The sequence below is a fragment of the Cystoisospora suis genome, assembly GCF_002600585.1.
Source record: "Cystoisospora suis strain Wien I chromosome Unknown contig_3838, whole genome shotgun sequence".
Lineage (NCBI taxonomy): Eukaryota > Apicomplexa > Conoidasida > Eucoccidiorida > Sarcocystidae > Cystoisospora > Cystoisospora suis.
In genome coordinates, this window is record NW_027156633.1 from 16,943 (window position 1) to 31,034 (window position 14,092).

The 14,092-nt window shown below is 52.8% G+C and overlaps 2 protein-coding genes across 2 annotated transcripts; both read right to left on the minus strand.

Moving 5' to 3' along the window:
• Positions 1-928: 928 nt before the first annotated feature.
• CSUI_007314 (dual specificity protein phosphatase) lies at positions 929-6,876 on the minus strand. The gene is made up of 4 exons (XM_068067460.1): positions 5,473-6,876; positions 3,340-5,126; positions 2,608-2,662; positions 929-2,129 (listed from the first exon to the last, which is right to left on the minus strand). Exons 2-4 carry the CDS (start codon positions 3,603-3,605, stop codon positions 1,932-1,934), a joined length of 519 nt encoding a protein of 172 aa, XP_067920566.1. The 5' UTR covers positions 3,606-5,126; positions 5,473-6,876; the 3' UTR covers positions 929-1,931.
• A 1,118-nt stretch (positions 6,877-7,994) lies between these two features.
• Positions 7,995-14,072, minus strand: CSUI_007315 (rhoptry neck protein; the record flags this gene model as incomplete). Its single annotated transcript, XM_068067461.1, has 9 exons — positions 7,995-8,305; positions 8,666-8,742; positions 9,560-9,647; positions 9,888-10,118; positions 10,519-10,725; positions 10,974-11,192; positions 11,513-11,659; positions 12,358-12,509; positions 12,968-14,072. Coding segments are annotated over 9 exons (2,445 nt in total), but the record flags the coding sequence as incomplete, so codon positions are not given.
• Between the last annotated feature and the right edge of the window lie 20 nt (positions 14,073-14,092).

Genomic DNA, 14,092 nt, shown 5'->3' on the forward strand with positions numbered 1-14,092 from the left:
GGGGGGTGGGGGCAGGGATCGTTGTTGTCTGACCTGTGTTGCCTCTTACTCGACACGAAGAGGTCCGCGACGCAGGAACAGTCCGATTGCGTCACACAGCAAGCAATGCGTGATGATGACAGCGACGTTCAACCCCCGTCAAAACTTCTTCACTGCTGCAGTGTGCGTAGTTTTTGATAAGCGGTTCTCAGCAGGACAGTGTGGCGGACACAAAGAAGAGCGCCTAGTCCTAACACGCGACAGCAGCTTCACTCTAGCCGTGTAGTTGGCTGTCGGACAATGTTGCTTGCTCCTCTGCCCGACGGGTCAAGGTGCACAGCACCGCCATGCGGTACAACCGTCCACGTTGTGGCTCGGTCCTCCTCCAGCTTTTCTCTTCAGTATTCGTTCGGCCGGCTCACGACTACCAGCCCCTAACTGGCATGTCCTGTTCAGTCCTATCTTTGCGTACTAACAATGGTGCCAAGGCTAATGTGACTTCTGTGACCAAGGTTTACATGGAGCTAAACTCCTTTGACAAAGCAACAGTGCCTGCAAGATCAATGACGATTGATTTCTCATGTACGGACGCCGTGTAGCACTATCAAGGCCCCGAATTCTCATCGAAACTGCAAACGATACACAAACCAGCTTTGGAAGGACTGGGTTGTTGGTCACTCAAACGGGCCGTTTGTCTACACCCATAATGTGCTCGCTTCTGCTGCAACACGGGACCCCACGTTTGACTACATTTTGGGCCTTCCTTGTGAAATTCGAAGCATATCTGCAATCCGAAACTGTTCCAGATATCGAAAAGCATACAGAGACATATGCAGGTTTGCGTGCAGGTCTGAAGCCAAAAAAACTACTTCAGGCATCCGATTTATCGACAGCAGAGGCACACATGTGTCATAGAAGCACAAGAACTCTCAGTTTTCACTCCACTTAAGATCTGCCTTGCCTTGCATGTTTTCCGTCCCATGTCCATATAAAAAAAAACAGCGACGTGTCTCGCTCCATACGAACCCACTTCTTATTCTTCTAGAGCGCGATATCGCCCCTCGGCGGACACGCACGTATGACACATTCGCATGGAATGGAAAAAAACCCGCACGTCGTGGTTGCACCAAGCAGGCACAAGGTCCCAACTGGAAAACCACCGGAAAACTTGACTGGCACAGAAACAACCATACTACGCCTCCGTCCATCCACCCCAGCGAAGCAACAGAGAGATGTGAAATAGCATGCATGTGCACGAAGAACTGTCTGCCGCGTAACTGCAGGCCCAAAGCATCTTTCAAAAAACCTTCGAAGTGCAGGTACAGCTACCCACACACTACTGTTCCTGAGACCATGCCCCCACAGACCGCATGCCAACAAGCAAGCCGTCGCATTCAGAGAGGCAGGCTAGAAAGAGAGCCAACGGGACAGGTGACGGTCCGACACAAGGAAAGACGTTGACATCTGCGGGCCCCGTCGAGTCCTGTGGTTATCGCACCACAGACCGGATGTCTGTTTCACTTCATCCACAGTTACTCCGAGACCAGACCTTCCCCGCTTCAGTATATACGTAACCCCTCCAAGTATCCTCCAAGCTTCCTGGGACTGCCTTAGTTCTGTGGGGTCAGCAAAGGGCACTCGGGACCCGAACGATCAGCCGCAAACAAGACGCTGACATGTCCGGAAGCTCCTGACACTTGCCTCCCACATGAATTTTTTCCGCTGTGAATACCGAGCATCCGCGGAAGTGCGTGATATGCGACTTATCACAGCAAACTGCGACAGGCTTTCTCACAAGGCTGCAGACATGGCGCTGCCATGCTCCGTCTCCCTTTACCCGAGGCCTCAGCATATGCGTACAGGAACTCTGCCATCGGATACGGTGACGACGCTCGCTGCGACGTCCTATAGTGAAGGAGGTGACTAGAGAGAACACCTGACAACGTGAGAGCCTATGGCTCTAAGTCCGGAATTGCCGGACGATAAGCAGAATCCGCTGTGTACCAATCAGTGTACTTGAACATGCACACTGTGCAGTTGTCGCGTACTTCGCGCTCGTACGCGCACAGCTGCTCCATGAAGCCAATATTCGGGCAGATGCACGACCGCTTCGTCAGCACATGGAAGAAAGCTTCTTGCAGCGGAAACTTCTGAAAAAACAACCAACCCACAAAACTGAAGCGCCATCCGTGCACAGACAGAGAAACACGATTCCAGAGCTCCCAGCTGACGGACGACGCAAAGCAAATCGAGAATATGCAGCATGCAAAATACAAGCGAGCCACAAGAACGCAGTGCGTACGAGCACGTCTAGTCTATTTCAGTTGTGCTTCTTCATGACACGAAAGACGTCTCAGACCCGGGAGACCACACTGCACTAGACGGCAATCGACCTGAACAACGTCACGCTATCCAGACAATACGCCATGTAACCATACGGTAACACATCCAGATAAAAGGTTGGAACCGTGAGAGAAGCCGCCGATCGTCTTTTCCTCTACAGTGCCGAGCAAAGCCATAGTGGTCTAGGGGAGCAGTTGAGTGAGCCCTAGGTAGGCACCACGGAGTGACGGGACGCGACGGATTGACTTTCAGTGGTCGCGTACAGTTGCCCTGATGGTACCGTACCTTGCAGCCCATGAGGTACGACAAAACGATAGACGCCGATCGGGAGACACCGGCCCTAAACGAAGAAAGACACACAGTGCATCACACCACACAAAGATATACCCCCACACGACTCCGCACCATATACGCAAGATGGCAGCGCTGCCAGACACGGAACGTAACGCACAGATGCACACACAGAAAAAGACTCCTTTCACGCAAAGCACGGGTCGCATCCACACAGACCTGCGACTGGCCGGGAGACTGCGAGGGCGCCTGATGTGCATGCGGTAGGAACTTGAGGCTATGTGTACGCAAACACGAACAGAAGCCGTAAGAAGGCCACGTGCATCGTCAGCCACGTGATCCGCATACCCCATCTCAGTCGCTGACTGCAGCTAAGAAACCACACCCCCACAGATGAGAGAAAGAAGACCCACTACGCATCCGAGCAACGTTCTCTCTTCGAAAATAGAAAGCACAAAGGCTCCTTCTACAACTCTTCGATACCCTTGCGCTGGCACCGTACACACAGGTGTAACTTCTGAAACTTACACCCAGAACAACTGAAATTGCCCAACCTGCATACAGGGGATAAGAAAATGTCGAACTGCGCTCCTAAGGTCTCCCCTCCTTCGCAGAAACAGGAACTGAACAGCGACACACGATGGAGAGACCGTATACAGCGGAAATCTCTGTACAAATAGGAGTCTCCTCCGTTGCTCTACACTAAAAGCAAGTAGATAAACTCACTTGCAGTGTACAAGGACTGGCTGCTGACGGGAGACATAGCGATCAATGAACTGGCCGGCTTCCTGAAAGTAGAGGTGAAGAGGCTCGCGACTCGTATCCTCAACATCGACGCGGAGGTAATCAAACTGAGGCTTCTCCATGTACTTGGGACATTCCTGGTATGTGCAACAAGTAACGATCGCGCGAATGCCGGCTGCCTCCACCGCGGCGACGTTCTCGGCGTCTATTAGCCCGCCCAAGTACAAACAGGGCAAAATCTCGTTCATCTATTCTTCCTCCCCGCAGACGCCGACGACAGCCTCGTCTCCTATTTACCGTCCCCCAACTCTTAATATAATGTTTGATATAGTTCCGATTCTTCCCTTCTGTTTCCTCATCTATTGAGTGAAAGCAAACGGAAACACTCTCGGTTCTTGTTAGAAACAGCCTTTGCAGTGGTGCAGTGCATTCCACCCCACCCTCGAACATGATGATGGTGGTGAACTTGAACTCTTTCTTTCCGGCATATGACGCACACGACTCGGTATGACCACAAATCACAACAATACCTTGCCAGAAAAAGAAACTCCTCTCCTCACTCACTACTCGCCCTCGTCCAAAGTGCCTACGCGCCTCGCTGATTCTTCATTTCCGAACGGAAGAAAGGGACAACAGGACGAGATAGACAGACTGTACTGTGCGTCACTTCATCACTTGAGCCATTCCCGACCTACCAACAACCTAGATATCATCCCTCAATGTCACGACCAAAGAGAAGTGTCTTCCGAAAACACTCGATCTTCGCAACCCTGAAATGCTCTCTCAGAAGTGCACGACTCTGCCAAAAAAAAGAAAGCGACTGACGGGTCGTCCACTACAGAGCCACCCTCCTGTATGAAACGCAGCAACTTGCAGAACACAGAACGAGGCACCAGAGTGAAACGAGGGGCAGCATGTACACATTTAGACAAATACACTACTACCCACGGATAACGGATTCACACGGTGTGGCCCCGAATGAAAATAAGAAATGCAAGCTCCGCGACAAGGCGCAGTAGCATGTACCCTCATCAAGAGTGAAACGAGAAGCTGATGACTCGGCACGTAGAAACGACTGAAGGTGCTTAAGAACGCCAGTCTTTCTCATTACAATGTATTCGGACGTTCCTCCTCGGAGCAACAAAGCTAACGGAAAAAGCACACTCAAAACTGGGGAGCGCCTTCCCGGATATCGAGACAAAGGAGGGATGTACAGAAGCGAAGAAGCCGTGGATTCCGTGGTCATACCCCTCGGGAACAGGAAGAGAACAGAGAAGGCGATCGCTTCAGCACGGAGCGCAACACCAGCGTGCCGAAAGAGGGGACGGGGGGGGCAAGGGGAGCTAACTTGTGAAAAGGCCGTAGTGGCATGAACAGGAAAGAAATGGGAACTGAGACGGAGTCGGTTCTTTCGGCCTTCACGATGAACCGGAGTTCAGAACCACGGCCAAAACAGATTTCCGCACGTAGATATTGCTGTGTGTGTAGGCGTACCCGCACGAGAGCCTGAACGCTCTCGTGACCTTTGTGAAGGAGACTCGACAAAACACCTTCTGGACACTCGCCTCAAGGGAAGACTTACAGAGGAAAAGCCATCAAACGAAAAAACAGACGAAGAAAAAAAGTCCTAGATGTGGAGAAGAGAAGCACGGGGGCATCCAACGTGCAGACTGCTAAGAATGCTCCGCGAGACGGTGGATTTGCTCACGAGGAAGCCACAAGTTGTTGTGGTTTACAACACAAGAAACAGATGATTGCCAGAGACCGTCCTACAAACAAAGAAGAGAATCATGTGAACAAAAGCCAGAACTCACGAAGTCAATAGGAAAAGACACAACGGTAACCGGGTACAAATGTGTGGCACGTAGGAACTGAAAATCACCCGAAGAGGATGTGGAGACGATCTGAGAAACTCCTGCTTTTCAGGACTGATCCCGTGTCCCAACCTCCCGAGCCCTGCCCTGGACGCGCGAGGCTGGTAAGATCAAGAAGGGGAAACGTTACACGACCCGACTGGAAGTGTCACCTTGTTCCCTCCGAGAAGACCAAAACAGAAACAAGAACTGCTTCCTCCCAGAAAAGAAGCGTTCGCGGCGCCACGCAAATGAATCTTACCCGGTGACGGGACAAAGTGGGTATCCAGTCAGCTTTCCGCTGCAAGCTGACCACCTAAGCGCACACGCCGTAGAGTCAAATCTTCGTGTGCCCTTCTTGCCCATCACCTCTAAACCTTCTGTCAACCGAACCCAGACCGCACAAAAAAACCGAAGTCCGTCACCCACTGGTTGACATTAGGAGAGATGAAGAGCTGGAACTAAAGAGACAAAGAACCCCGAATCCACACGCAGCTCATCAAAAAGATAGGCAAGAGAGAAGCGAGCTACCAGAAATGGATATAACTACTGAATGCGCACCGACAGAATAAGGAGCTCCAGGCGTCGCTCACCAGGGAAGGCGACTTTTCTCAAGAACTGGCCAGGTCCAATGCGTGCTGGAGCGAGTGAGCTCAAAAAAAGCATTCCATTCCTTCCGCAGACTCAATCACAGCCGAAAAAAAGGGGGAAAAGCGTAGACTGTGGAGGAGTACGGGGAACTCGGACAGATACGGGAAGACGGATCCGGGGCAAAGAAACAAGCGAGAAAGTAGGGCAGTGCCACACAACCGACTAGCGGCTGCCTGATGCAGGACTCTCCTAGGAGCGTAAAAAAGCTGATTAAGAACGAAAGAAGGAGACAGAGACGCCCACTCGGCACTTCCTCCCGTCCGTTTAAGGCTATGCCAATTTCTGAAGTCAGCTGGGCAGCACTGAGGCTGAGACCCATAAAGAGTTACAAAGAAGAGAAGGCAGGCCGAAGAAGCTTGGTCACAGAAGAGCTTGCGGAAAAACAACACATCGGAGAGGATGAGAAAAAGGAGAGAAGAAAAAACCGTTCCGCTTTGCGAGAGCCACTGCGGTGAACAGATCGTTCTCTCCTGTCGATCCACAAAGGTTCCTACTCAATAGGAGCGCAGAAAAGTCCAGACACACCGCTCGGTGTCAAACTTCGTTTTTCCGAAGCAACCACGAATGCAAACTGGAAAGATGTTTGTAAGAGAAAAGTTCGCTGGTGCGAAATCAGCAGTACAGTAGAAACACACGCAGTTGGATTGCTCCCATGATAGCGGAAACTACGGGAAAATCACCCGACCTGCGATACAAGCTGTACCCATGAACGCTGTGCTGCTGGTCAGAATCTGCAGCCAAGGAACACAGCTGCACAACACTTTGTAAGTTCTGAAACAGTGCCACTTTTGTCAGGGAATTGTATCTCCCTTTCACACAATTCGTAGAACCTGGGGAGATGCAAGCAAACTCGGTTTTTTGACTCCGGCGGAACTGAGGGCCTTCTGTGCCGTCTCCTTCGGCGGCACCGTCACCCAAGCTGCACCCGGATTTTGGGCTCGAATGCTCCTAAGCTGCAATGGGCAGCTACAACAGACCTACTCTTGGAATAAAGTCGTGGATCTGTGAGTTCTCATACAAGCAAGTGAGCATTAATCTAACCGAGCTCTCTGCTTTCGCGCAGAACTGAGTATAAGGCGCTGCAGTAACCCTCGGAGTTCGGAGCGGATCCGGAGACGCCTGTCTCACGTGCTAATCCATGCAGAGGTCAGTTCTTCCGAGCGATACGGAATCTACAGACGAGGGTTATGCGAACACGTACGGTAACAAGGTTCGACAGAACTCAATGCTTGGCCACGCATTGTTTTCGGAATTGCCCGATGAAGAGCTGGGCCTGATTGAGAGAAACATTGTGGGAAGAACAGGTTACAACAGTATGTAGAGAACGCCCAGTGGCTGTTGTGGCGATCATCACGTAAGGTTCGATACGAGTGTTGCTTAGCGCTTGAGGTCGGAAGAGAGAGGCACTCTGTCTCACGCGCTTAGCTCCCGTGTTAAAGCGAAAGAATATCCCAGATCTCCAAGGCAGGGTGCACACCGTCATCTACCGGTGTGTACTCGGCCTCGGAGAGCTGGTCTATTCGTCTTTTCCGGTAGACGGGTAGTATACTCGACCCAAGCACAGCCAGCTGGAACTCAATCGGGTGTACGTACACCTGAGCCGTTGGCATCTTCAGAACGAAAGCCATCCTACTTGTCAGTTACTGCCCGCTGAGAGAACCAGGACATTCTTAGCAAGGAGGGATGTACACGACTGGGCAACCCCCTCAGCTGAGCCCTCCCACCAGGAAACGTTTGCGTGCGCGACTCGCCCAAGTGAAGAGAGCAGCTACCCGGCCGGAGAAGGCAAACTGCTTGCTGCAGAGCAGATTCCTGTAGGACATAAGTGTTCTGCCGTGACTTTCCCGTGGAAGGAACCCAGTATGTCCAGTCTGGAATTTTGCCCGGATCACGTCACGGGAAAACGATGGAATAAAGCTGTAAGGGAGTCGCCACAACACTACATATAGCGTGTTCGTACGTGTTTGCATTCGACTTCACACTCTGCCTGGCAACGCCCTCCCTACCGGGTCGTCTAGACTGTCCGGTCGTAGGAACCAGTCCGCGGATGACAACAGGATTGTAGCGTCTTTGTGCGTGTCAAATTGCTGCTCCACGTTAAACTGCATACGCCTGTGCATCGTGACTGGCGTGTCGTCCGTCTATCTCATCTGAAGTTGGGTGCTTTAGCGGAAAGTCCAACGAGAAACAAAAAACGATAGTTTGGTTTGGGAACTAAACACCATTCAAAAAAGAGACAAACACAAAGTACCGATCACAAGCGCAGACACCCACGAGGCCCACCCCTTGCGTGCAATTGGTGACATAGCCGATCCCTGCTTAATGGGAGAACAGATAGGCGGTTCAGGCACGAACTCCGTAGACCCGTCTCGCGCCATACATGTTATTGTCTCTGACCCGAGCATTGTGTAGCCGTGGTGGCAGGTGTAGGTTACGGTGTCTCCCTGAGGGTTGAAGAGAAAGGAACAAGCAGATGGGACAATCGAATTAGACCGAGCGAAGCGCACGCGGATTTCCCTACTGGGCTCCTGTTACACCTGTGGAAGTTTGGTACTGCGGGAGTGTTCAGAACTGCATTCCCACAGACGCTGTATCCGAGGGCGCACCCTGCGAGTGCTTTCACATGTACGAAAAGCAAAACGACAGATGCGGATAACCACGGACAGGCAGACCACGAGTCGCAATACACAAGTAAATGACACGTCTCTTAGTTCCCGGAAAGAGCGCGTGTGATCCGAACTGCGTCACTGCGACAACGTTGCAGAGCCTGACGCTAAACACCACCTGATGTGTAAGCAACTCACTATTCGAAGCAAGGAGCCCAACTGAGTGTCGGAGACCGTACGGGTCGCGTGCTCCACTCGAGGGATGAACGGGCAGGCTGCAAAGACCACAGGAAAAAGAGAAGCAAGGGAGTTGTATCTAACGCTCTTTAAAGCTTGCGAGCTCTGGTGTCTCGGAACGAATCTGCAGGGAGGTAATGGCTCGTGCAGATCACTACGGCTACACCCGAGCGAGGATTTCGTAATCTCCGGCATTCTGTCGTGGCCGGCACAGCGGCTGCAACGAGGCAGGGAAAGAGGCGCCCAGAAGGTGTACTCCCTTCAACCTCAAGAGGAAAACATAACTGTACAACATAACTTTTCACCGGATCAAGCGTGTGTGGCGGTCCTTGCAGACCGCCATAGACAGACTGAGTAAGGTACACCTCTGAGATGTTCAGCGTTAGGAGTGCCGAGGAAGTTGTGCGGTCGCGTGAACAACAAGATAGAATCCGACACTCGGCGATGCTGAGTATTCCAGATTCTGGGACTTCCACACACCCAGAAAACTGGTGAGTAGAAGTTGCAGCTAACCGGCAGGCCCCCAAGACGTCCCCATCCCACGTTCAGGCGTAGGCAGCCGAATGTTTAAGACTGACTTAAAGCGTCGACTAAGGGGGTTTCCCTAGACGCGGAGTGCCAGGCGGGTACACTGCTAGCCTAACATAATCCGCCTTTCGAGACTGTCTAAGCAAGCGCGACGTCGAAATAAAGGTAAAGCTACACCATCCTGCTAGAGAAACGCTTACACATCAGCAACTATTCCTTTCCTTGCGAAAAGATTCATTTTTGTACATCTGGAGGTCGCAGGCATAGCCGTAATACTACATTCGCCGGCTGTCTGGAGTGGCCGAACGTGTGGAATGTGCAACGTACTTGTGTTTCCCGCGACCGCGGCCAAGAACTCAATGAGAGCGGGGCTTTTGTTCGACTTCCGAGCGAGGTCGAGGGCCGTCATGCTATCCTGCAACACAACGATGGAAGACTCCAGGGTAAAGACATGGGTGTAAAGCACAGGTATCAATGATTGTTCAGCCGGTCTATCGCAGGGTCTGTGGCATCACTCCCTACCTTGCGACCGCAAATATAGGAAGACCACCGGCGATCTGGGGGAAGCCGAATTCACTGACTCTCATGAACAAGACAAAAATCCAATACACGAGACAGTCTGCTCGGCTTACAACAGCTACGTCACGAGACGTACCTTGTTTTTGTCGTTTGCAGGGACGTGGGCAATCTGCAGAAGACGTTTTACAACTTCGAAGTAACCGCCGAGCACAGCATCCATCAGGGGTGTGTTTCCATGGGCGTCGCGAGCGACGGGATTTGCGTGAATCTCTAGAAGAGCCGCCAGAGCAATGGCCGGGACATGTTCAGCCCGCACAGCATCGTAAGAGGACGGGGCCGCGGCGAGATGAATCGGGGCTTTCCCGTTCTGATTCCGAAAGCACATAATGACAGAATGGCCTATTTCGAGCCTTGAGTGGAAAGACGTTTTCGCTGTCCCGGCAACATCTGCCGAATACATAGATGGTGGAGGCAAAAAAGGGACTCACGTTCGGAAAGAGAACTATACCAGCTACTTTACAAGCACAGTAGAAACAGTAAGGGGATGAGATCGTGTGCAGTCCGGCCACATACTTGAATGGTCCAAGGCCAACTGAGGTGCCTTTGGTCGAGAGTGACATCTTACGATGCCTTCGTTTTCTGCCGAGGACACTCAAAGCGACGACAGTTCCACGTCATCAAGCGAAGGTCGGAGTGACCTGTCGCGTCGAAGGCACGGAAGGAATCGTAGTACAGACACTTGGGCCCAATAGCTACGGTCGGCTCACTATATTCTGTTTGTTGACATCGATCGCCTTTCCTCCCAACGAAGACAGGACACGTATTGTGTCTGCAGCATTGAAAGCCGCGGCGTAGTGGAGCGGCGTATTACCGCGCATGTCCCCAGACATCACCTCCGCTCCGTGATTGATGAGAAGCTTCGCCACTTTCGCTGCGTTCGCAGCTGCAGCGTGATGTAAGACCTGCAAGCCTGCCTGGGCAAGCATGGAAGAAAAGAGAGGAAAAAGGTTCGGTAGGAGTGATCCCCGCCAACGGACGCTCGGACGGCTGATATCCGTCATTAGAATAGAAAGAGCTCTCCTTTCCTCCGTGTCCTCCCCCCCTCGCAGAGGAGCAGCCGGACACCAGTCTGGCGACGCGACGCAGAATCTAGTCTGCACTATCTCGTTCGGACGCAGCTTCGTGCAGGAGCATATCTACCGTCGGTATATTTTCAGCGTACCGCGTCTCGCGCATGAATATCCGCCTTATTCTCGAGGAGCACCTTCACCACGTGCTTGGCATGCGGCCTCAAAGAACGAGCCGCTATCATGAGTGGGGTACGCCCACCCACATCCGCCCCGTCAACCGCTGCGCCATACTTGAAGAGAAGCTGAAGAGATTCAAGATTATCCCATGTCTGGTAGTACGCCGCATAATGCAGAGGCTTCATCCCTACATGCTGAAGAGGACGCCGCACAGGAAGAAGGTGAACACTGCATCTCGGTGATAATACATAATTCTTTGTCGTGCCAACTACTCCGCTACTAAACTGTGTTTGAAGGCTGATGCGTACACGCGGACACAGAGGAATCTGCCACGCAGTTATAGCCGTCCGGACAAAGAAGAATGACGGCTCTCCACAACTATGTCCGTGTGACAGCACGGACACTTTCGTAGCCGGCGGAACATGACGTCTTGAGCGGAAGAAGCTTGGCGATCAGCATAAAGTGAACAAGCGATTGAGCCTTCCTTTACAATCCTAGAGTGGCTGAGCCGCACCATTCTAGATGTCGGGTCCCGCGGCAGGGCTTCAAGGTTTGGAAAAGCACCATATTGAAGCAGCACTTCCACAACGCGAGGCTTTGACGCTGCTATGGCCGCGTGCAGAACTGAATCTCCTTCACGGATGCGGGGAGGGCTGGTGTTCTGAAAAAGAAGGCCGAGACAAATTGACAATGAAGTGAGATACAGAGCTCAGCAGCACCTTATCAGCGTTCTGCTGACTGATGATTGTTATCTCGCTGACTGGCTAGTACAGTACGAGTACACAAAACAGAACCGAGGCCACTCAATGCAGTAGCCATGACAGTCACCAAGTGCACTGTCTCAAGCTTCTTCATCACGCACACATCCAGAGACGACAATGAAAAAACCTACGAGACGCCCACCACACTTCTGTATGTACAAAAAGAGATCATGAGACCCGATACCCTCCGTGTACCACTCCAAGGAGCAATCAGTACTTCGCGGAAGACTCCAGCTCTCTGAAGAGGCAAGGCCAGGCTAAGGCCAGGTGTGGGCTACAGCAGAACAGCGGCAAGTATCGCCACCAGCGAGTGTCTGCATCACCTGGTCCTGTTGCTAACACACAGACACCGCTCGATCGATTTGCCGTAGCATTCGCGTTCCGACAGACGCGGACCACGATGATTCACGTCCCACGCAGACGAAACAGCATGACATCCCATATCGTCCCGACACCCCCTTCTGAGCACTAGAAGTACTCATCCTTGCAGCTCCTGCCGATTCTCTCCCCAGTTCTACCTCTCTTCATCTCCCTCCAACTATATACTGCTCCGCCGCCGACAGAGAGTTGCTGCATACTAAAGGGGCCTTGATCGTACCTTGGCTGCCCGACAAAAACGAAAGTTCCGGCTGACGTTGTTAGCAACGTCGGCTGCTCGTAGCATGCTGGAGACGTCCTCTACAGTGTACGGACCGTCGATTCGCTTGAATAGCTCGTCACAGAATGCTTGGTCTGTCTTCGTGAAATTCTCTGGAAAATACGGAGTCAATTCGGAAACTTGCACAGAAACCAGAATCCTGGCGAAGTGGATATATATGCACGGGCAGGAAGCTCTAGAGCGTATCACCTGCAACGATTCATGCAGCTGTAGCCCTGCGTACGCTTATGGATTTGTGTGAACAGAAGCTGTGGTGCTTTGTGGTAACCTCGCTCTTCGCGTTTGGGCGAGATGGCGTTACACTTCGGCCTCAGCTACTTCCACATATGCAGACATGTCGGCACCGCGGGTACTCCTTTCCCGCGAGATCCCAGTTGGAGCGACTTCCGACGCTACTCATTAGACATTGGGGACACTCAAGAAAGGGACAACTTCTTTACCCCTGTGCTCTATGACAGCCCTAGACTGTAACTGACACCTGCAAAGTATGGACTGGGGGCAGCGAGCGGCCCCGCCAGCGAGTAGACTGCCTGTACCGAACCTAACCTACCGTTCCGTTCTGATGTGCCGAGAATTTCTTCCGCTCTCCTTACTACCGCCTGGTGCTTAGGTACGTAGCACACCGCCGCCTCCACCTCTGATGTACTCGCTAGACCGGCTGCTCTTTCTCCTGCCGCGGGCTTCTCTCCAGAGGTCTCCTCGAAATCATGCTTTCTTATGCTTTGTACTCGTCCCCCGTCGGCTTCGGAAATTGGCGGAACACCCTCCGGAGGTGTTGGAGCGGACTCTTTGGCAGCTGGCGTGGATTGACTTTCACCCGTTTCCTCCTCATTAGAGGATTCTGCCTGGGCTGTTTCACCCTCCTCCGCCGAAGAGGGCTGTGACTCTTTTCCGCCTTCCTGTCCCGAGGTAGCTGCGGGTGAGGGCTCTTCCTGGTTCGCTTCCTCATTCACGCTCTCTTCCTTCTCTGCTCCAGGCGACGGTTCAGCCGACGTGCCTTCTTCGGCTGAAGAAGCTTCGCTTTCTTCAGTACCAGCTTTGCTGAGCGGCGTTGCCCCCGTCTCCCCTGGTTCCGATGGCTCGTTCTTCACTTCGCCAGTTTCCTGTCCCGCAGCGCCTTCGCTCTCTTGCTCTTTTCCTTCCGCCCCCTCAGGCCGGGCTGCCTGTCCTTCCGCTTCAGATGGAGGTGTTTGTTCCTGGTTGGTCTCGTCGCCTGTCCCGTCTTCTGGAGTCGATTCCGAGGCAGCTTCTGTTTGTGAGTCTCCTTCTGGCGGCGTAGCATCACCTTTCACAGTGTCGCCTTCTTTTCCTTCTTCCGCCTTTTCCTGCCCCGGCTTTACGTCCGCTGGCCCATCTTCGCCTCCTACTGGAGGCTGCGCCACTTGCTCTCCTCCTTCCGCGGCCGGAGTAGGTGCCGGCGCCTCTTCCTTTCCGGCAGCCTCTTCCCCTGGCGAGTTAGCTGCGTCTTCACTAGCCTGTTCAGACGATTGTGCTTCTTTGTCCTCTCCTGCCGGTGCTGTTTCGTCTTGAGACTGTTGCTCTCCTTCACTTCCCTCTTCCGCGCTCTCGCCTCCCTTCTCGGGCTTTGCTCCGTCGTCGGCTCCTTCTGTAGGCTGTGCTACTTGGTCTCCACCCTCCGCGGCTGGGGCAGGTGCCTGTTCCTCTCCTTCCGCGG